This window comes from Balaenoptera musculus, chromosome 12 (assembly GCF_009873245.2).
Source record: "Balaenoptera musculus isolate JJ_BM4_2016_0621 chromosome 12, mBalMus1.pri.v3, whole genome shotgun sequence".
NCBI lineage: Eukaryota > Metazoa > Chordata > Mammalia > Artiodactyla > Balaenopteridae > Balaenoptera > Balaenoptera musculus.
The window spans coordinates 54957264-54981179 of NC_045796.1; the positions used below are offsets into that span (position 1 = coordinate 54957264).

The window sequence follows — 23916 nt, forward strand, 5'->3', positions numbered from 1 at the left end:
TTGTTTTCCTAATGTAATATAAAGGGAATGGTATTTCAAGAAAAATTCCAAGGGTTATTTTCAAAACCATCTAAAATGCTTTACCTGGGTTTTCAATTCTTGGGGATGTCCAATTCTGCGAGGGAGGCTGTGTGCTTACATCTCTCTACACACATATATAAAGACAAACCCTCTTTATATATATGTCTACATTCTATAGAAAATCCTCCTACACACACACACAGACTCAGGCTCTCTCCCTCTCACACATGCACATACAGATACACAGAGCATCGCATCCTCTGAGTCACGTGACACACGACACCCTGCTCAAAGGTAATTTGCTTAAGAGTGATTTGTCTGTTTAAAAAAATTCACAGTTCCTCAACAGTAGTTAAAAATCCCAGGTCAGCTGCTGTTTGTGAAATACTGTTCCCCTGTACTTGCATGAGGTAGACTTCCCAACCGGGGAGAGAAAACGATACGTTAAGAAAAAGGGTTATGTCTTTTTCCTTTTTTGCACGGAAGGCCCCTTTTTGCTTTGATCTTCTGGTGCTGCAGGTGACTTTGTGGAGGAAGCTTCTGCAGGTGACCTGCCTGGCCACTCTGAGACCTCGGACCTCGCCTCCTGAGGAAACGGTGGTGACGGATAGCCGTGCCCCGCCCCCACCTCTCGAGGGAACGCGGTGCACGGCTGGGGCTCTGCTTCCTGTCTTCCCTGAGAACCGGCGGGCAGCTGCACCACAGTTTTGTGAGGGCAGTTCGCCACCATGTGCGTGATGCTCTGACAGCAATGGCACTTCTTTGGCTGAGGAGGTAGACTACATTCCTTAGCATGATGATCAAGGCCACCACAGTTGTAGCATCTGCAACAAGAAAAATGAAAAGACCTTAAGAAGGAGCGTGTCTCACAAAATAGGTCAGAAGTCGAAAATATACTAAAATACGCAGACCGTCAAAGAGATCAGCTTATTTTAATATGCCTTCTTAACAACAAACGTGTTGTATTAAACACAAAAGTCAATGAAAAACGAGAGTCCGAAGGCATGAAAGACTAATCACTTCCATATATAAATGACTGCTTTAGATTTGACAGTTAGGTTATTGTAAAGGAAATTTAGTCCACTAGAGGGCAGCCACGTTCAACAAAAAACAACCAGCTAGCTTGGAAAAGGCAGTTAAAAAACGCAGCTGTTGACTAAAATGCAACACCAACTCAACCAGCAACTGGGAAAAAATTATAGACCAAATTAAATTTTATGAGTTTAACATTTCTTTGGGTGTTAATTATTTGGCTGTGGAAACCAGTTGAACTGGAAGAATTCTTTCCCATTGTAGAAATTAGTGCAGTGAAATTTGATAAATAAGAAAGTCAGACATCTATGGTGAATGGTATTTGGGGAATTACCAAGTAATATTAGAACGAGATAGAAAGTGTCTGAATCAGAAGAATGCTCTAAAAGAAAGCTTCTTGATACTTAGATCAGATTAATAAAGGTTGATGCTAGTTCAGGGGCGGGAAAAACTTTCTTTTCTTTCTGTAAGAAGTTAGTTTTCCTTCAGGGTAAATTCTTCTAAATTGAAATAAATATAAATCCATCTTTAATTAATACCTGAATGCACACTGGGGGCACCGTTTGTACTATATGTTTGAAATTCTGACAGCTTCTAAAAGCTGAGAAATTATTTGGAAGATACATTGCTCAATTTCAGCCAGATTTTCTTTCTTCTAAAATTTTATATTAAAAACAATAAAACACCATCAACTGGAGAGAATAAAATTTTATATTTATAAAGGTTTTTAATCTACTTGTTGAATACAAAATTTGCTTACTGATTTGGCTCCAAATGAAATGTTTTAAGGGCTTTCTTTTTTTTTAATTAATTAATTAATTAATTTATTTTTGGCTGTGTTGGGTCTCCGTTTCTGTGCAAGGGCTTTCTCTAGTTGTGGCAAGCGGGGGCCACTCTTCATCGCGGTGCGCGGGCCTCTCACTATAGCGGCCTTTCTTGTTGTGGAGCACAGGCTCCAGATGCGCAGGCTCAGTAGTTGTGGCTCACGGGCCTAGTTGCTCCGCGGCATGTGGGATCTTCCCAGACCAGGGCTCGAACCCGTATGCCCTGCATTAGCAGGCAGATTCTCAACCACTGTGCCACCAGGGAAGCCCCTAAGGGCTTTCTATTTTAAATTTATTTTCCAAATACATTTATGACTCCATAATTCTCATGAAATTTACACAATAGGTCACGTTTTTAAAAAATGATAGCAAAATAGGTGGTAACTGTGAGAATCAGCTTAAGATCATAATGACAAAATAGTTAATTATACTTAATTAGATTTGTGTGTGTGCATGTGTGAGAGACTAGCAAGCTTAATAACTTATATTACCATATACTTCCAAGACAAGCTACTATTAACCTACTGGGAAGTATATGTAGGATACTTATGGTTATGTATTTTATCTTCTGAGATAAGTTACAGAGTGAATTTATTTTTACTTGGCAAAAACTAGGATAACTACAGCCTGCTTCTCCAGTTATCAATATTACCTTGCAATTCAGAATAATGGATTCACAAGATGGACTTTTATTCTTTGCAGTAATTAACAAGTATTTATGTCAGGAAAAAAGCATCATATTTTCAAAAGTTAACGGGAAAAACTAAGAAATCATTTTTTATGATTATTTACTGTGTAATTACATACCTTAATAAGTTAATGAAACTATTACAATGCAGATTCAATGTTTTTTTTAGCCATGTGTTCTAAGAGATAATTCAAAATTAAAGAATAAAAATTACTAATGCTTGAAATTCAGGTCCCCAAAATACACTCAAAAATGGCATCTTTGAGAAGTATAAGCATATTACTTATAATAATGTTTTTCCACATAGTTCTCTTCTATAATGGAAAAGTGAATTCTTAAACTAAATTTGCTCATCTATAAAACGCTTCTTTTGAATTAAATTCACTTCCTTGAGGATAACATCCACTCAGGAGCTCATTTTTGAAGAGAGAGAAAATAGGTTAAAGGACTGAGTAATAGAGCCGCTCTCCCACTGACACATCAATTTCATCAGTCACTGTGGTATGTGCACTGCTATCCAATTCAGGGAACCGTTTGCCCACTCATTTACCAAGGGGCTGATGTCAGAATTCCATTTTTTCAAATGGGGTCTTCCATCATATTCTGTATGTGCATTTACCATTACATTTGGGTTTTAAAAGTTACTTTTAAGGATACTACGGAATTTTGGCTTCCTTGCATTTTGATCTGCATAGTTAATTCACTCCCTTAGCTTTTCAGATTCATGCTATCATTAGGCCAGACTGCTTTCCACACTGAAAAGATTTACATTCAGTATATTTGTGCTTTGCCTTAAAGGGGAGGAATGATATGTATTCTCCTCTTCTATTTAAACATTCAATGCCAATCACACTTACTAGAAGTGCAGGTCACACCCCATTATGAAACTCCTTCCTTCCCAAGGGACCGACAGGAAAATGGAACAGCTCACAAATAATATCACACCACATTCTCCATACAAAGCTCTGAACGGTACTAGGCTCCTTTGTTCACTCTCCACACCTCTCCAAATCAGCTTGCTTTTGTTAATTTGCATGAATTTTATGTTGTGACACGAGCATTAAAACAGGTCCCAGAAGGGATCAAATAAAATGAGAGGTAACACTACATAACGAGAGAAAGTCAGCTTTGCTTGTCTAAAAGTGTAACAGAAAAAAAATATAACGTAGGCGCTTCTAAGTATTTTAAAGTGTTAACTTAATAAGAATATATATGGAAACTTAGATCCATATTCTGGGGGGTTAGAGGGAGGCATTAAGGATAAGGATACAGTGATCTATACACTTCTAAAGAGGAAGGGAATGTTGAAAGAATAGTAAGTAAAGCAGTATCAGTGAGAGAGAACAGAGTGGGAAAAGTGCAAGCGATGCAGCAGGAAGGAGGGATGAATATAGAAAGGAGTATAATAAAATCCCTGGAAAAGAGAGATGAGAGAAAGGATCAGTGAAGTTTCAAATGGGAGGCCAGAGGGGTAAAGAAGAGTCACAGATCGGAAAGACTTTCAGAAACTAATCTGGAGAAACGATAACCAACTCCTTGAAGAGATTATCGTTGTTAACTCCGATACAGTCCAACTAAAATCCAGAAATGACACTAATGACATTCATCAAGGCTACAGTTTTCGATTTTACTCTGTCTGAACACTTGTTATCTAATTCAATGGTGTGTCAATCAGCCCAAGACCTGGGAGTGCTGGATCCCAGTCTGAACATGGGAGGGAGGGGGATGGGCAGAAATGCCATCACAGACCCCAAGAGAGCAGGAGAGCAAAGGATCCAGAGTGGTGGAAGCAATATGCCCACCCTGTACCTCCTGAGGGTAAGAGAGACAGATTCTTAGGCCAACCTTCCAGAAGGCCTCATTTTATTCTGAAAGCTTCCAAACAACCTAAATTCACAACTGGGTATATAGCTTATTCACTCCATAGGATCTGCCCCAAAATACCAAGAGGACAGTTGGAAAATGTTGATGAACCACAGAGCTAGAAACAGTAACAGTGCACACATTTTCTGACCTCTATCAAAGCAACCTATTCTTTATGCAAATTTGTTTCTTTTATTATTCTTATATCCAAACTCCTAAGACTGTAAGCCAATTAAACAATAAAAACATTTTACTAATGTTAACTTTTATATATTTTTCCTAAGTACAATGGTAGAAATATTGAGTTTTCAAAAACATTGGTTAGTGGTGATTTACGTTTATTAAAAAGGGTTCTTATGGAACAAATACATATTTAACACCAGAAAAAATATTTTTAACACCAGAAAATCTTTCATGTTTATCTTTTGAAATACAAAAGCCAGTATCCCCCCTCAATTACCTTAACTCATGCTAAAAATAAAATAATCTATCCACAGCAGGGCTGAACATACTGTTAACAGAATTAAAATGATAATAATAGGAATAATACTGAGGTTCAATTTATTAAGAGTTTACCATATTCCAGACATTGTGCAAAAGGTTTCTTTTTTTAAATTTATTTATTTTTATTTTTTGGCTGCGTTGGGTCTTTGTTGTGGCACGTGGGATCTTCGTTGCGGTGTGTGGGTTTTCTCTCTCTTGTTGAGGCACGCGAGCTCTGTAGTTGTGGTGCGTGGACTTAGTTGCCCCACGGCATGTGGGATCTTAGTTCCCTGACCCAGGGATCGTCCGCTGCATTGGAAGGAGGGTTCTTTAGCAATGGACCACCAGGGAAGTGCCTAAAGGTTTTTAATATGTAATATAAAATTGACTCCTCCCCCAAATCCTATGAAGTAGGTACTAAATATCAACATTGTGTTGATGAGAAAATTAAGACTCAAGAGAGTATACAGAGAAGGAAATTTGAATTGAAAATAATAAATTTCACTTCCATTTTCATTATATAAAAACATTATACCCAACGATACTGACGTAAATTTTATTATGTAAAAGTCTAAAAACATATAACGGTCCTGAATTTAAAACACCAACAAACACACAGATTTGAAGTAGATTTTTCTTGAGACTTGGGTTACTGTTCTGTCACTATGGTGTGGGGAAGTGAGCTTCTCTCTTTGAGCTGTTCCATCTAAAGGCTGTAACTAGTCCGTCAGACTTTTCACTGCCAAAGCCCAGTTTTTTTCCCCTACCCCTCTTGTACTTTCTATGTTGAAAGTTTTTGTCTTAAAAAAAAAAAAAAAAAATCAGTAAGTAATTTTTCCATGTTCCTTAATCATATGTTTCAGACCATAAATTGGAACTTCAGGTTGATATGCTATTATCAGAGCTATCAAACTGACTCAATGAAATTCCAGCCAAAATAAAGAAAATAAATTCCAGCCATTGTGGTTATTAGCCCATGAAGCCACACTGTGATGTGAACAATTTATTGAGGCCTTGAAATAAATACTGCAGTGAGATTCTATTGGCTGGAGCAAATGTAAATTGCTCTTGGAGGGAAATTTGACAGCACATTTCAAAATATTAATATGCATACTCTCTGAGCCAGCAACTCTAACGCTAGGAATTTGCCCTACAGGAATATTCATTGATAAGCATAATGATTTGGGTACTAAAATATTAACTAGAGTATTGTCCATATTGGTAAAAAACAGAAAAATTAAATGGTAATAATACCACCAACAATAATAAATACTTATAGTCAAAACCAGGTAGTCTGGCTACAGAGTTTTTGCTCTTTACCATTGAGCTACAAATATGTGAAAATGAAAAAGGAAATTAAAGCCCACATATACTGAGAAACACTCTACAGATATTGAAAGGAATGAAGTAAAAGAATATTTTTTAGAATGAAGTAGATCTATATGTATTGACATGGAAAGATCTCCAAGCCAAATTAAGTGAAAAAAGCAAACCACAGAATAATAAACAAAAGATGGTGTAATCTCATTTATGTTTCAAAAACACTATATATGATTATAAGTAAATATGCATTTTTAAATGCATGGAAAACCACTGGAAGGAAAAACAGTACATTAACAGTGGTTACATATGGAGAGAATACAGGTAAAGGTGAAGGTGAACTTTCATTTTTACTCCGTAAATTCTTGTATAGTTTCTTTTTTAAATAACCAGAAAATTTATAGATTATTTATGTAATTGAAAAAGGAAAAAGAGCAATTATAAAGCTGCATTTCCATTTTATAATTTGACCTTCATTATTATTGTTAGTCATCTAACAGTTAACCTGTACAACATCAGCAATTCTAGAATCATCTTGGAAGCTTTTTAAAAAATACTTATGCCTGGGCCCTACTCTATAGACCTTTAAATCAGAATCTTTGAGGGCAGACCTCCAGGCATCAGTACTTTTTAAAAAGCTTCCCAGATGATAGTGAGCAGCTACTTGAGAACCACAGCTGTCTACAAACCTGAGTTTACCACCGACAACCTTAACCAAGAGCGAGCACTCTGTAATCCCAACCACAAGGAATGTGGTTCAAAACAGAATACTGAATACTCCCCAAACACTGTTTCAACAGTTCACTGATGCCTTGAAAGGAAGGAGGAAGGAAAGAAGAAGGAAGGAAGGGAGGGAGGGAGGGAGGAAAAAGGTGTATATAGATCTTGTTTCTTTACTGCAAACTAAAAATGATTCCCTGAAACTTGTAGCTGTAACAGCACAAAAGCCCACAACTTTTTACCATCACCGATTCCTGCTTATTTTGGAAGGAAAACATTGCAAAAATCTACTGAGTTTAGCTTCACAAGTAGTTTCTCTGTTTCTGAGGTTATTACTCAGTTCTTAGTTCATCAATCAAGGATGGGTTCAATGGGGAGGCACCCATGTCATCAAAACGGGTGATAATTTACAGCTCTTGAATCAATTGCTCCATTCTCTAAACTTCACCATCATTACCAATTAACATTTATTGATTTCCCATAATAACTCTTTTAATTCTCCATCTTCTGTTGCCTCCATCTACAGTAATTCTCAAAACCATATAAACTTATTTCCTATAGAGATACTCCTGCAAACATTTCTAATGGCCAAATTCTTTTGGCTACTATATACAAATGAATATAAACATAATAAAAAGATCTCTGCTTTTTATAAAATCTGTTAGTCATGGAATTTTTAAAATCTCTAATATTTAAACTACATTTCACCTAAAACAGCACCGTTGATAAAGTTACTACTGCCCACTCTGTTTTTTAAACTAAGAGAAAAATAAAGTGCATAATGGATGGTTTTAAATCTGCTTATTAGTTAGACCACCCTAAGGATTGGTTTTCAATGTTATTTTTAAAAAGCAAAATTTAGTCAGTATAACTGCCATTCAGTTCTTTCTGGTGAATAAATGCTAGATGTTTGGATGGCTCTCTATGGCCTAGTGTTAGTCATAGTAAGCAAGGGTCAGTCTGATGTGGATGGAACTAATGTGAACTCAGAACTCTAAGCTGCTGGCAGAGGAAATGAATACTCTGTGCCTCCTCCAAACCTCAGTGCTCAGACCATTTACTAAACTGATATGGGGTTTGCACTGAGTTCAAACGGTATTTTTTACTTACCAACTACTAACCTCTTTTACCATCCAGTTCTATGATGTGCAATTACCTAGATACCTTGCCTATCAGTGGGGATTCAACTGCTTATAATACCCAGGCAATCATTTTCATAAACTCAAATGAAAAACAGAAAAAAAAAAACCACTTAAGAATATCTACAATGAGTACAACTTTGTACTAGATACTAATAAAATGTATGTGCATAGTTGGCTGGATGGTAATATATACATACATATGTGTATATATATGTATATAAAATCTTGTTTGATGTCTTTGCCTGACTGCTTTTTGGATTGTCTTATGTTTATTAGTTTTTGGACACTCTCTATGATTAATGCCACGGTCTGTCGTCTGTATCATAACACCAGCTAAAAATGCCCCACAGTATCTTGACAACCAGCTAAAATATAGTAATAGTTCTATTCACAAACCTTTCATCATCTTATAAAAACAAGAAGATAAGATGGAAAAATGTGGGGGACAGATGTGATGAATGGTGGTGCAGGGTCAAGAGAAGTAGGGATGGAACATATAACAGTTTTTAAAGAGTAGAAGACATGAAAGGGAGAGAAATCACTGGAGGAACTGGGGAAAAGGGAGCCTTTTTCATGTAAGGGCCCTTCTACCACACGGAAGGCAACAGGCATTTTTGTATTTCATTCCATTATGTTTAAAAATAGAGTCAGAAAGTAAATTGGGAGATGCCAGGGGCCTGGGAGTCGGGAGTGGGGAGGGGAATGGGGAGTTAGTGTTTAAAAGGGATAAAGTTTCAGTTTAGGAAGGTGAAACATTTGGGAGATGGATGATGGTGAGAGTTGCACAACAATGTGAATGTACTTAGTGCCACTGAACTGTATAGTTAAATATGGTTAGAAAAATATGTTTCATATTATGTGACTTTTACCACAATAAAAAAACATTAAAAAAATTACTTGTAGGTTATTCGGCAATTCCACGGAACAATAATCGTTTGTTGAGAATTTGCTACTTTGTACCACAACTTGAGAAGGAGTATAATAATGAATTCTAGGTTATAAATTAAATCTGTATTTGAAATAGAAATGTTATCTCTCTTTTAGGTGACAAACGACATCCCACACAGGCAATCCCTTCTGGCTAATGGAAAAGATGAAAAAACAAGGAGAAAGACGGACTCAAATACAGATAACTTAATGCTTTCCAATTTCTTGGGAGTAAAAGCAGTTTGTTATAAAATAGGACCCAATCTTACATGCAGTGGGCACTCTGCCAGCACGGCTTGCATGATCCTAACACAGCTAGGGAGGAGTGTCCAGTTCAGGACAACACACACACACACACACACACACACAAGCCACATGTATTTTTGAAATGGCAGTGTTACAACTATCCAAACTGCTGGTTTAAATTCAATCTTGCTGGAACCAAGGTCAATTTATCTACCATATTTGATCACACTGACCTTTAAGGTATAGTGTTTTTAGAAGGTTAGTGCAGGTATTAAATATGAAGGAAAGACATTCAAAATTTAACTTATCTTGAGATGGTTGAAATTAGGTATTTACTTAGATGGAAGAATCAGATTATAATAATCTGATTACAGCAATCTGGAAATGTTGGTTCATTTATCTGTCACAGCAGCCTTGCTGAAAACATAAAACCCCAGGGCTGCTTGGTTTCCACCACACCATTTCACATTCACCAGTGTCACAGGTGTGACATCTGCTGTAAATAAGCACTGGTTTGGCCTGAAGAAGGACAACTCACTCCACTACTGCTTTTGTGTCAACTTTTATAAATGTTTTTTCTTGCTCATCACATGATTTCTTTTAGGCTCTGGCTCAGGAAACCAGCCTTATTTTTATGGTTGACATTATTTCACAAATCATTCTAAAGTGATCTTTCTCTTTATGTTGTACATTGAATTTTTTCATTATTAAACATTTGGTCAGAGGCACAAGAAATTTTAAAAGGCAAATTTCATTATGATTACTTGATAGGTGAAACAGTAATTTGCAATCTAGAGAAGCAGATGTAAACATCAAAACAATATATGAGAAAATTTAAACACATAGTAAAAATACTTAAGGGTTAAAAAACCTTAGGTATTCAAATGACGACTGCAAAATTAAAAAGTGACTCGCTCATATTTTGTTACACACACCTCCTCCATTAAAGCATAGAAGGAAGAGACAGCATGAGAACTTTCAAAGGAAAGAATGACGTATAGAGGTCAAGAATCAATTTTAGTGGCATGACTGATGAACTGCACAGAGGAAGGTTAGGTAACAGTTCCAGATTTATGCTGGTTATTTGCAAGCTGGAAGCAAAAAGAGGGCTAGATTAAAAGATGCAATCCTGGGGCTTCCCTGGTGGCGCAGTGGTTAAGAATCTGCCTCCCAATGCAGGGGACATGGGTTAGAGCTCTGGTCCGGGAAGATCCCACATGCTCCGGGGCTACTAAGCCCGTGCACCACAACTACTGAGCCTGTGCTCTAGAGCCCGCGAGACACAACTACTGAGCCCTCGTGCCACAACTACTGCAGCTCACACTCCTAGAGCCCGTGCTCTGCAACAAGAGAAGCCACCGCAATGAGAAGCCCGCACACCGCAACGAAAAGAAGCCCCCACTCGCTGCAACTAGAGAAAGCCTGTGCGCGGCAACGTAGACCCAATGCAGCCAAAAATAAATAAATAAAATAAATTTTAAAAAAAGAGATACAATCCTAGTTTTAGCCAAATGAGTTATTGTTGTTGTTGTTATTTAGCCAAATTGGTTATTTAAAGCTTTGACGTTACCATGGCTTAATTACCTCTGATGCCAGTAATAATGCTGGTAGCATTTGAGTTTCTATGAAGATAGTGTTAAAACAACTCCCTATTGTTCTATTAGTGAATTAATATTTTTACTATTAGCACTGAATTGTTGCTATATTCCTGAATTAAGAAGAACTATGTGTAAACTTTCCACTTTGACAATGTTTATATGAGTAGCATTAAAATATATTTATAGAGGACCTGTCGTCCTAGAGCACATTGCTTGGTGTGATCTACCCAAAACGTACCCTCAGGATTAATTCATGTGCAAGATGCAAAAGAAGACTGTGCCAAACCATCCTTATCTCTACAGCTACTCAGGAATCAGAAGGAGTTAAAACTATTCTGCTGAAATCACCAAGGAAAGGCTTCTAACAATCGATAAGTTTGATCTCCCATTCCAGCACCAGCTACTGCTGAGGAAAATGATGAAGTACAGATGAGATGTAAATGACCTCTGTTCACTTCCCCCTCTAGCCCAATTGGTCTTCCTGTGACTGGCTATATATTGCTCTTTGCCAAGAATCAGCAGTTCTTAAATTGTTTACCATGTACATATATAGGTAGGTAGGTGAAAGCTCAACAAGGAAAACTGCTACTATGTTCAGATAACCTCTATAAACTGTGATATTATCTCCTCTCTGTGTAGGTCTCATCTTGAAAATTAAAGCCATGTCAGGTATTCTTGGCCTCATGGCTACTTCTTTTTTTCCCTCCTTACTGGTTGCAGTTGCCCTTCACATCATCCCAGCTTTTCATATGACCAAAGATTGATGGTCAAGCTGCTAAGGCATCCTTGCAGATCTTTCCTCTCATCACTGATTCCTTAAGGAATTTTGTTTCCCTGCTTGAACATTTTAAGGCTGTGACTCTGTGAACACACAGCCAGTAGTATAAAAAGAGACAGCTGTGGAGCCAAGGATGGAGGTAAAAACTGAAGGTAGGTATGAGAAGAGCAGATAGGTCCTTGGACGGAGCCAAGCCATGTCCAAATACTCTTAATAAGTGCAAACCATTATGACTAGATCCTACACATTAACAAATTTATGTGTGCATATTCTATAAGCCAAACTATGGCTTGCCTTGAATACAATTCCTTTAGCATTTGAACAATGGAGTTTTCATCTCCTTTGGTCATCCTTTAAATTTGGCTGGTAAAGTTTACATGAAGAATTTGGTTTATTCTCTCAGTGGGACAAAAGAAACAAAGTCACTAAAGAATTTTTCTGTGTTTCTCTAACAAAAAAAACCTATTTTTTTTTGTTTTTGTTTTTTTGGCTGTGCTGCGCGGCTTGCAGGCCCTCAGTTCCCCAGCCAGGGACTGAACCCAGGCCACAGCAGTGAAAGCCCAGAATCCTAACCACTAGGCCATCAGGGAACTCCCTAACAAAAAAATTCTTGACAAATATCCTGGTAGGTGTGGTGAAAGGAGGTAACCTTCTTTGGATGATACTTGATCTTGAAACTCTAAAAATGTATGTATTTCAGAAAACAAACATTTAAAAATATGAGAGCTACAAGTGGCAAAGTGTTATTTATCACACTGAGTGTGAAGTTCTCTTTATATGTTTTATGTTTATAATTTAATTGAATACAACATATGTGTAAGGAAAAAGTTGTGCTTCCCTGGAAAACTGTGCATTGCCTAGACCTAGCATTCACAATTATGGATTATCTGATTCTGATTGTATGGGAGTTATCTTACAGCTCTTTAAATCGCTGATAATTGCAAAGTTATTCTTGCCCGTAGAGTAGCAAATTCTGCCCTGTCAGGTCCAATTTACTTCCCTTTCCCATGTGGAAAAAGCTAGTGTTGCTTCCATTTGCATAATTTCAATATTCCTCAACTACAAATGTGTCTGTTCTTTGGATTCTCCTTTGAAAAGGTTATAACATCTGCTTGTTTCCCTCATTTGAGTTAAATAAAATCTTTAACACTTGCTCATTTTATATCTGTATGAGAGTCATGATGTTACCTTTTTTGAAAACTGTCCTATAATTCTCATACAGTAAATCTATCCCAGATAAGCCACTGCATGAGATGCAAAGATCATTATGACATTATGATGACCTTGTTCTTTAAGCACATAAAATCTAGAAAAGAGATCAGATAAATGCACAACTAACTTTAATTCTCAGGGTTATTGGACCCAATTTACATTTTTGTGTTTCTTCTCAGTGATCTTATTTTTCCTATACCTTGAAACACTTTGCTCTTTCTTAATCCTGGGAATTATATCCAACTATGCTAAGGAGCTGAAAATAATATGAAAATTTAATTTTTTCCACAGAAGACATACAAATGGTCAACAGATACATGAAAAGGTGCTAATCACTAATCATCGGGGAAATGTAAATCAAAATCACAATGAGATATCACCTTACACCTATTAGAATGGCTGTCATCAAAAAGACAAGGGATACCAAGTATTGATGAGGATGTGAAGAAAAGAGAACCCTCGTGCACTACTGGTGGGAATGTACATTGGTGCAGCCACTGTGGAAAACAGTATGGAGAGTCTTCAAAAAATTCAAAATAGAACTACCATAGGATCCAGCAATTCCACTTTTGGGTATAGACCCAAGGGAAACGAAATCCTTATCTTGAAAAGATATCTGCATCCCCATGTTCACTGTAACATTATTTAAAATAGCCAAGACATAGAAACAACCTAAGTGTTCATCGATGGATGAATAGATAAAGAAAATGTGGCATTTTTATATACACAATGGAATATTATTCAGCCATAAGAAAGAATGGAATCCTGCCATTTGCAACAACATGGATGAACCTCAGAGGCATTATGCTGAGTGTAATAAGTCAGACACTGAAAGACAAATACTTATATGTTGAATCTAAAAAAAAGGTTGACCTCATAGAAAGAGAGAATAGAAAAGTGGCTGCCAGGGGTTGGAGGGTGGGAGAAATAGGGAGAGGTTGGTAAAAGCATACAAACTCTCAAGCTGTAAGATGAATAAGGTTTGAGGATCTAATGTATAACATGGTGACTACAGATGATAATATTGTACTGTATAATTGAAATTTGCCAAGAGAGTAGAACTTAAATGTTCTTACAAAAAAAAAGATAAAGATGTGAGGTGATGGACGTGTTAATTAACTAGATGGGCGGAATTCTTTTGCAGTGTATACATATATCAAATCATCACAATGTACACTTTAAAAATCTTACAATTTTACCTGTTGACTATACTTCAATAAAGCTGGGGTGGGGAGGGGGCTTAGACTATTTCCTTTACAGAACTTCAGGCCACCTTAATGCTTTTTCTCTTCTCTCATATTTTATATAACTTTCTTACTTCCCAATTCACTATGCTGGAAACTCATTGAAACAAAGGTCAGGAAACTTCAGCACTTGTTTTTAGCTCTACTACTAACTAACTCTCCATCTCACTTGCAAGATGGTGCTAAGACTTGAATTCTCTTGACTGTCTCCCAATTTAAACTGTCTATGATCTTGGTATCTCTCTACCCTCACAACCCACAACTCAGCCTGATTTTATGACTTTATCTGAGAAATATTTGCCAGCCCCATAGTGGGCAATGGGAGGTCGAAGAGACCCAAATTTATCTAGAGTTGGGGTTGGAAAGGTAGATGGTGGGAAGGGACAAAAGGATGAGGAGGACAAGTTTTCTCATAAAAGCATTATTGAAATGAGTTGGTCCAAGCTGGGAGGAGAGGCACCTGAGACCAGAAGCAACTCAGAGAAAGAGAAAACAAGGGGTGGGGTGGGGTGGGGATTTTATAAATTTATTTATTTATTTATTTATTTATTTTTGGCTGTGTTGGGTCTTCGTTTCTGTGCGAGGGCTTTCTCTAGTTGCGGCAAGCGGGGTCTACTCTTCATCGCGGTGCGCGGGCCTCTCACTATCGCGGCCTCTCTTGTTGCGGAGCATAGGCTCCAGACGCGCAGGCTCAGTAGTTGTGGCTCACGGGCCCAGTTGCTCCGCGGCATGTGGGATCTTCCCAGACCAGGGCTCGAACCCATGTCCCCTGCATTAGCAGGCAGATTCTCAACCACTGTGCCACCAGGGAAGCCCAAGGTGGGGGGGGGGGGGAGGATTTTAAATACCTAGATGCAATAGTCTCGATCTTCTCTAATTTTATAACCCTAAATATCAGTTATGCTACATGTTCATCTGGAATTGAGATTATAAAAATCATTACTCAATTGCCCCATGCAATCCTGGTGTTCAAAACTGTTTGCAGAGAACTTAACCTGCTTAACATTATTTTGATCTGCCTCCAGAGAAATCTATTAATTAAACAATTAAATAATTTTCTGATAACTGGCAAATAACCATATTGAATTTAAGGCTTTCACAGACAAAAAAAAAAGAAAATTTAAAAATGATGTGATCATCTAGATGGATGATAAAATAGTGAAATAAATCATCGCTATTTCATCATCCTTGTTATTGCAATGCCCAAAGTTCCGTCTGATCTTTCCAGAAGGTATAAAAGATATCAGGAGGCAGGACTTCTGTTGTCTTTTTCTTTTTAACTCTTCATCGAACACAGTTGAGAATTCAGAAATTTTCATTTTCTTTCCATAACAGCAAAGAGAAGAAAATGATAGAAGATATTTCACAATTGTTAGATGAAAAAGAATACAAATACAAAAAGGCAGACAGTAATACTCCAGACTCTAATAATGATGATGAAATTAATCATATAAGCTAAATCTCAGATTATGAGTCTTCACATAATATATCCTAGAAATATATTTTATCAAACTCAAGAATCAATGAGTGAACAATATATTTCTATGGACAAAAAGGAAATCTGTTATTCAGTTAGTCCTTCAAGGAGAATGTCATCATGCAGTATTTTTTTCGACAAGATATGTTTACTAAAAAGGACATGTAACAGGATGCTTTCACCTTTTATCAAGTTTGTGCTAGAGAATTTACTTGATATGGTTCATAAGTAGATAAATGCTGAAGGCACTGACTGAAAGGAGATAAACAGCACAGAAATGAAAAAGCTCACTGAATTGATCATTCTAATCAATATCTAAAATGAAAATATTTTGTTGCTACTGATGAGGAAAATGACCACCCTCTCTTCAACAAAATTACGAGCCATAAAAGTTTTCAAAGCACTGTATTTTGATGATAGAAGTACAAGAAAAACTAGAGGTAATAAAAAGCTGGACTCTTAGAAATATATTTGAAATCTAGATCATTATTTATAAGATGGCTATGTTCCCAGCTCAGCTATGAGCAATTACTTTCATTCAAAGGATATTGCCAACTTTGGATGTGTATATCTTTTTTTTTTTTAACAAGGGTTTTTATTTTTGCCAGTCTGACAGGTGAAAAAGAATACGTTTTTTTGGATGTGTATATCTTCACACCAGAAAAATATGGAATAAAATTTGGGTTTGTTACATTTAAATTCTTATTAATTTCTAATCCAGTTGTTTTTTACAACATCTTTTATTTTTATATCTGTAAACTACCTGTAAAATGATTTTTAAAATATGTTTTACAAGAGTCCACTAAACTCAGATAGTAACTGGTGATGACTATTCTTCCTGGTATATTGGCAGCTAATAAAACATAGAGTTTGACAAATGGTGTAACAGAAAGAAAGTGTTAACATCTTTTCAAGAGAAGACATGGTCACAATTATTGGGAGCAATAGGAATGGTTTTGTAAAGGAGCTGACCTGGCTACAACAAGCTAGTTAAAGGCTATCTAAAATGAGTAAGATTTGTTTAGATAGAAGAGAAAACATGCCATTTGAATATATGGCATGAATAAGAAAACAGAAGTGGAAAACTGGAGGATATGTCTAGGAAGGCAATTAATTGGCTAGCTTGCAGAAGCAAATGGAGGGTATCCCTGGTGGCACAGTGGTAGTGGTTAAGGGTCCGCCTGCCAGTGTAGGGGACACAGGTTCGAGCCCTGGTCCAGGAGGATCCCACATGCCACAGAGCAACTGAGCCAGTGCGCCAGAGCCCGTGAGCCACAAATACTGAGCCCGTGTGCTACAACTACTGAGGCCCGCATGCCTAGAGCCCGTGCTCCGCAACAACAGAAGCCACCGCAATGAGAAGCCCACGCACCCCAGCGAAGAGTAGCCCCCGCTCGCTGCAACTAGAGAAAGCCCATGCGCAGCAATGAAGACCCAATGCAGCCAAAAATAAATAAATAAAATAAATAAACTTATTTTAAAAAAAGCAAATGGAAACCAAGATTACTAAGCAGAATATTAAATATATTTTATAGTTTAATATTTTTTTAATCTTTCATCTTAGAGTTGAAAAAAATTGAGTTTCAAAGCTGACACATGCATTGCTCATGACCACAAACCTAATAACGGATAGCCCAGGATTTCACCTTATAACTCCAGTGATGCACGATTAATCACTTAATCTCTCTGGGTTTCCTCATCCATAAATAAGTTTCATCATTCAGGAATCCTTTTTAAAGATGATAATGATTTCCACTTACTTCACATGGTTGCTGTTGGTCTCAAGTGAAATAAATATTTTAAAATGCTTTGCAAACTACAAAGCTCTATATAAATGGTAGGTACAATTTCTTTCCCTACCCCTAATCTTAGATATTATATTCCTGAAGCACTTGCACTCCACTGGTGGTGAGATAATTAATGGTAGAAGAATTGCAGTTCTCATGAATTACAGTGGGAGAAAACAAAAATAAATAACAGGAAAAGCTTAAAATATCTTTCCATTTTCAAGAACAGTAAAGAGAACAAACTAAATAGCCTAATAATGATATATTGCTTATCTTATGAATGCTCTATAATTAATTTGCATTTACCATTCCTTGTCCACTGGGATTTTCTTTACCATCTCCTACTCTGCATTTTGATAAGTAAATTAATTTGCTTGGTTGCAGATGCCAAGGAATTTTTCTTGTATGTAGGTAACTGTTGAAATGTTCAGTATTTTTCTGATTTATATCTTGGAGTCCCTAAAAATCAAATCTAGAGTAACTTTGTTTTAATAAATTCTATCAGGAAATTTTGTAGATGAAGAAAATTATAAAGACACTAATCTGTATATAATACAGCTTTATGTATGGGAAATTTGCTCACTATTCCTATATTCTAGAAACTACTCTTTCATCTAGCTCTTAGGACACACTTTTTATTGCTTTTCTTTCTACCTTTCTGACATTATTTTCCTATCTTATTCTCAGTGTCTTCCTGGATTCACCAAAATCCAAACGTAAGCTTATCTATATCATCTCTCCTTTGAAAAACTGATCCATTTCCTTAAACAAACTATTTTGTTTATGCTGATCACTCACAAATTATTCCCACTTTGATGTTTTTCTGTAATCTCAAACTCAATTCATCTCTTCAAGGTCATTTTGACCCCTTGTTTCCAGATGTCTTCCAATACTGATTAATTTTCCTGTAAGTTCCATCATTCATCATTGCATTCATAGTGTCTACTGTTATATTACTTGGATGCCTCAAAGAAAAGGAAAAGGGACTACGAAAATCTTCACTATTTTTTTGTCTTTTAAAAGCAAAATGGAAACATAAAGCTTACTCTTGGGTCAACTTTCCTAAACCTATAAACAGTTTTCTCAGTATCTTGTCCATTTGGGGATAGATTCCTGGTCTCCGTCTTGATGCCATGCCAAAGATTGGTCATTGTTATACTCCAGGTACATCTATCAACCCACTCGGTCCACTCAATTACCAACCAGTGATGACCATATTAGTATTATCTTAGATAATATAAATGAAACAAAAATTTATTAAATTAGTCACCATGTATTACTTTTTAATAGTGTAATAAAAAATAAAAACAGTGAAAAGGAAAATGATTATGAGCTGCTGGAACCTGAAGGTGGAAAAGAGAGAATTTAGTACCAAAAGGGCATCATCATGAAAGTGGGTGAGGTACAGAGTGACTAATGTCAAAAAGAAATAAAGGCATGCCTTCCCACCTACCATACTTTTTGTACTGACATTACTGTCCTGTATTCTAGACAATATTGCAGATTAACAGGCACCCACTAGGCCATCATACAACCCTATGGCAACAGCCTCATCTCCTGGGCAAAAGCTACCAAATTCAGTTCAATTTCCCTTTATCTAGTCATCTTTTGACAAGCCTTTCGGACTTCTGACTAAGCTTCAGTATTCACTATATAAGGAGTTTTCAAAGACGTTGTAATGGGAGAACTAAAAGTTAACTGTATGTTGATGTGCATCCTTGGAGATACTGCTAGTCTGAAACTTGAGGAGATGCTAAGGTCGAAGTCACAGATTTGGGAGATGTCATTGAAAGGACAGACAGTAGTTAAAGCCATGGGACAAAGGTCAACCAGCAAAATGTGAAGAGTGAGAAGAGACCTGCAGACAAATTTCTCAGAAATACTTCTCCTTAATAATTTTCAGGTGGAAGAACCAGTGAGATGTCTAAGAAGGAACAGTCAGAGGGTAGTAGTGTCGACTGAAACAGCATTGCACAACCTAAAAGTTGAGAGTTATGTGCAATTTTTTTCAGTCAACAGTAGGAAGGCAAAAAAGAGGGGTTTACCCAGTTAAAAAAGAAAATACAGCTTTGTAGTGGAGAAAGTGGCTAATAAGATGAGGTATTAAAATAGGTTGATGGATTTAGCAAGCAAGCAGTAGTAAGAAGCCTCAGATAGAACATACAATGAATACAAAAGGATTAAGGAGCTAAAATTGAACTGCAGGGCTTCCCTGGTGGCGCAGTGGTTGAGAGTCTGCCTGCCAATGCAGGGGACACGGGTTCGAGCCCTGGTCTGGGAGGATCCCACATGCTGCGGAGCAACTGGGCCCATGAGCCACAACTACTGAGCATGCGCGTCTGGAGCCTGTGCTCCGCAACAAGAGAGGCCGCGATAGTGAGAGGCCCGCGCACCGCGATGAAGAGTGGCCCCCGCTTGCCGCAACTAGAGAAAGCCCTTGCACAGAAACGAAGACCCAACACAGCCAAAAATAAATAAATAAATAAGTAAATAAAAAAAAAATTCTCCTTTAAAAAAATAAAATAAAATAAAATAAAATAAAATAAAATAAAATAAAATTGAACTGCAGTGCCAGTATCAGACTTAACTTCCTCAGAATCAAACATGCATATCTTAGGAAAAAGGAGTCCCTCAAAGAGCAGAGAATAAGCCCCTTCCAAAGTGTATAATATACATTTTTTTGAAAATCACCAGAGACAAATAGAAAAACAAAAAAGACACAAACAGGAAATTCACAAAAAGAGAAAGAAAAATGACACAAGTACTTTTTAAATACTCACACTAGCAAAAAAATAAAAAAAAATTTGAGTCAACCATACAAAAAAAAAGAATTATATTGCCTTCAAAATAGCATATAAAAATACTCTGACCATACCACTGAAAATGACTAAAAATACTGGACAAAATATTTTTAAAACATCTTTTGAAATGCATTACTGATCAGGCAAGAAAGTAAGGAATGCTTAGAAGTCAAAAAGGAAGTGAAAGCAGGAAACCAGGGCAGTAAGTGGAGCATTGAAACAGACTCTCACCCTGGAGGCATCCATATAACACTGCCAACCTTAAGCTTTGACCTTGTAACGGGGATGATGAAGCAGAAGGGGCAGGAAACAAAGTCTAGGATCTGCCCAGAAGTTGAGGGTGTCATAGGAGATCCTGTCCCATAGAGCCGGAACCCCCCCAAAACTGCACCCACAACGTAAAGATAAATGAAAAACAAATTTGCCCTAAAGAAGAGTATGGCATGGAAACTTTCCCACCCACAGAATGGTGCTGGGAGGAAGAGAAAACAAGTCTCCCCTGAGAAGTGATAACCACAACCCAGAATGCAGCTCACGTGGGGATGTGGCATAAGCTGAGCATTTCTCATAAAATGGTTCCCAGTTGGTACAAATGTCTCCAGGCAAATACAAAAAAATCCCTGGAAAAAAATGTATTTTTCAAGCCAGGAGTCAAAGAATTCCTACAGGTAAAAGTCCAAGAAATATGACTGGTTAAAAAAAAATCATAAAAAACAAAAGAAAAATAGGGTAGCATGAACTAAGCCAGTAGAATCAGAACCAAAGACCTCAGATATTGGGTTGATTAGATTCAAATTGTAAAATAAATACATTTTGATATGTTTAAGGCAATGGTTCTCAACATTATCAGGCCCATGTCTACTTTTTACAATAAATATTTCTGTAATGCCCCTATTCTTATCATGACAGAAATTTAAAATAATCTAATCTACATATACACATTATGTATGTGTATATTTATATATATATCCCTTAAGTATAAAATATAGGAGAAAAAGTAATAGTAAAATAATACATATTTCAATAAAAAATGCAGTAACAAAACCACACTAGAAGACATAATGAAATTGTCAGTGCTCGGTACTTGTATATGATAAATAAATCTGGACTTGAGAAGCCATTCCATACAAGCACAGGAAAATAAAAAAGAAGAGGTACAGGGGAATACTAGAATAAAAATTAGTGCGAATGTATATATACAACGAGAAAGGGAATGACCTTAATTGAAGTAGCATAACATGTCAAGGCAAATTTAAAAACAATCAATACATAAAATATGAGAAAATACAACACTCTTCAAGTGAGCTAGACCTTATTTATAAGTGCAGTACCCAATTCCCCATGTTGTAACATGGTAGACAATAGTGATGAAGTACAGCAGAAAACTTACCATGTATCTTTTAACTGTACCTCATGCTGAGACATAAATTCAGTGTCAAGTATATAAAAAGACCTTGGAAACCATACCCTTTAATAGGTGACAAGGAATAGCTGATGGATTGGAAAACAAAACAATAATACAAGAGCTTATAGAAAAATTGTTTCTGGAGACAGTATTGCAGTAGGTCTGAAAAACAACCTACAAACCCAAAATAAATACTTTCTACATGCCATTTTTAAATCTCTATGTTACAGACAAATTAAGAATACATAGGTTCAGTAGGCTTCTGACCATGACAGACTCACTGTTACTAGACTTCTTCAGTAAGCAACTAAACAACTGGAAAAGATATGTGACGTAACTGTTTACAGGCACTGGATGGGACAACGGGCAGTGAAAAACTGATGCTTTATGGAAGGAAAACATTCAAAATAAGCACCATGTGTGATCTGGCTTCCTGAGTAGACCTTGGGACTAAGGGTCAAAGAGAAAGAACCCAGGCACAGCACCGTGATGTTAATGAGCAGAAAAATGAAAGATCTGAGCTAATGGTTTATGAAGCAGTTGAAATTATGGAACAGACTACTGGATAGAAGAAATGTGTGCAAAAGAGAACCCTCTACCCCCATATACAGAATGAGACTTGCTAAGCACAGCAGAAAGAGGCTGCTGTTGTTTGGTGCAGAGATAACCAGATACCAGACACCCAAGGTCACAAAGTGCTGGGAGACATAGGAGTTCTACCCAGACAGGGTGGTAAGACCGCACTAGATTCTTAATCCAGCACCTTGGGTATTCAGTTGAGATCCCAGTAACTCATACCTTAGGAATAAGGACCGTACCCCAGAGAAAAGGCTGCATCCTAGGACTAAACACAAAACCAAAATAGATCTACACTAACTTAGAATAAAAACAGGGCTGGCAGAATAAAAAACTAACAGTAATTCAATTGCCTACCAGAATAAAACTCAACACCTGTAAAAAAGATGAAAACCTAGATTCCCTACAGCTATTAGCAGCAATGTTCTGCACACACACAAAAAATTACTAGACATATAAAGAAGCAGGAAAAAAGCAGACAAGATAAAAGACCTTGAAAAGACCCAAAAGTTGGAAATAAAAGACCTCAGAACAGCTATGATAAATACGTTCAACAACAAAAAGGAAAAGAAGGACTTGCTGAATAAAAAAAAATGGGGAATCGTGGCAGGAAAAAAAAGAAAACAAACAAAATAAACCAACTGGAAATTCTAGAACTGAAAGCTATATCTAAAACAAAAAGTTCACTGACTGGAAATTGCAGAAAAAAGTCAGTGAACTTAAAGATGGACTACAAAAGAAATAATATGAACTGATTTCAGATACAATAAAGGACTGAAAAATATGAACAGAATGTCTGTGACATGTGGGATAATATGAAATAGTGTGTTATATGTGTAATTAGTCCCAGAAAAAAAGGAGAGAATGGAGCAGAAAGAAAAAAAAAACTTGAAGAAATAATGGCTAAAATTTCCTAAATTTTATGAAAACATCTTGGATCAACAGATCAAAATGCTCAGAGAATACCAAACATGATAAACGCAAAGAAAACACACCTTGGCACATGAATGATACTTACTACTGAAAACCCAAATAAAGGAGCAAGGGGAACAAAGGGATACATTTCACACCATGGAACAAAGAAATGAATGACATTTAATGTCTTCTCAGAACTAATGGAGGCCAGATAACAAACATCATCAAAGTAGTAAAAGAAAAAATACTTTAAATTGACTATTCTGAATCTATTAAAATATCCTTCATAAATGAGGATATAATAAAGATACCTGAGAGAACTTGTGGCCAGCAGACTTCCACAAGAAGAAATGCTAAAAAAAAAAAAAGGAAAAAACATTTCTTCAGGCTCAAGGGAAATTCTACCACATGAAAACTTCAATCTACACAAAGAAATGAAAAGAACTGGAAATTGGCAATGTGTACATAAACATAAAATGCTATTTATTTTCTACTCTTATTTACTTCTAAGATAAATATCAATCTAAAGCAAAAGCAATTACACTGAATTGTGGAATTTACAAGTTATGTCAAAGTAAATATATGACACAATAGCACAAAGGATGACATAGGGGTGAATGAAATTATCCTTTTGTAAGTGCTTACATTTTACAGCACATGAAACAATATTAAGCAGAAAGAAAACAGGGAATGAATAGAAAGAAAAGTGAGAAAAATAGCAAACAAATAGCAAAGATGTAGACATATCTAACTATGTTAATAATTAAATACAAATAGTCTCAATTCTCCAATTAAAAAGTAGAGATTGTCGGGTTTGATAAAAACCAGGTTTTTAAAACCAGTTTTTGATTTAAAAA

At 36.6% G+C, this 23916-nt stretch overlaps 1 protein-coding gene across 3 annotated transcripts in view; it reads right to left on the minus strand.

Annotated features, from left to right (window-relative positions):
• Positions 1 to 307: 307 nt before the first annotated feature.
• Positions 308 to 23916, minus strand: part of LIN28B (lin-28 homolog B) — a 115459-nt gene continuing 91850 nt past the window's right edge. Inside the window, exons 4-5 of one of the 3 annotated variants that reach the window (XM_036871902.1) lie at positions 23371 to 23412; positions 308 to 845 (exon numbers count right to left, since the gene is read on the minus strand). In XM_036871902.1, the coding sequence (XP_036727797.1) occupies positions 479 to 845; positions 23371 to 23412 (409 nt within the window). In that variant the 3' untranslated portion in view covers positions 308 to 478. The remainder of the gene's footprint in view (positions 846 to 23370; positions 23413 to 23916) is intronic. The other 2 variants (XM_036871903.1, XM_036871904.1) reach the window with 2 other exon arrangements.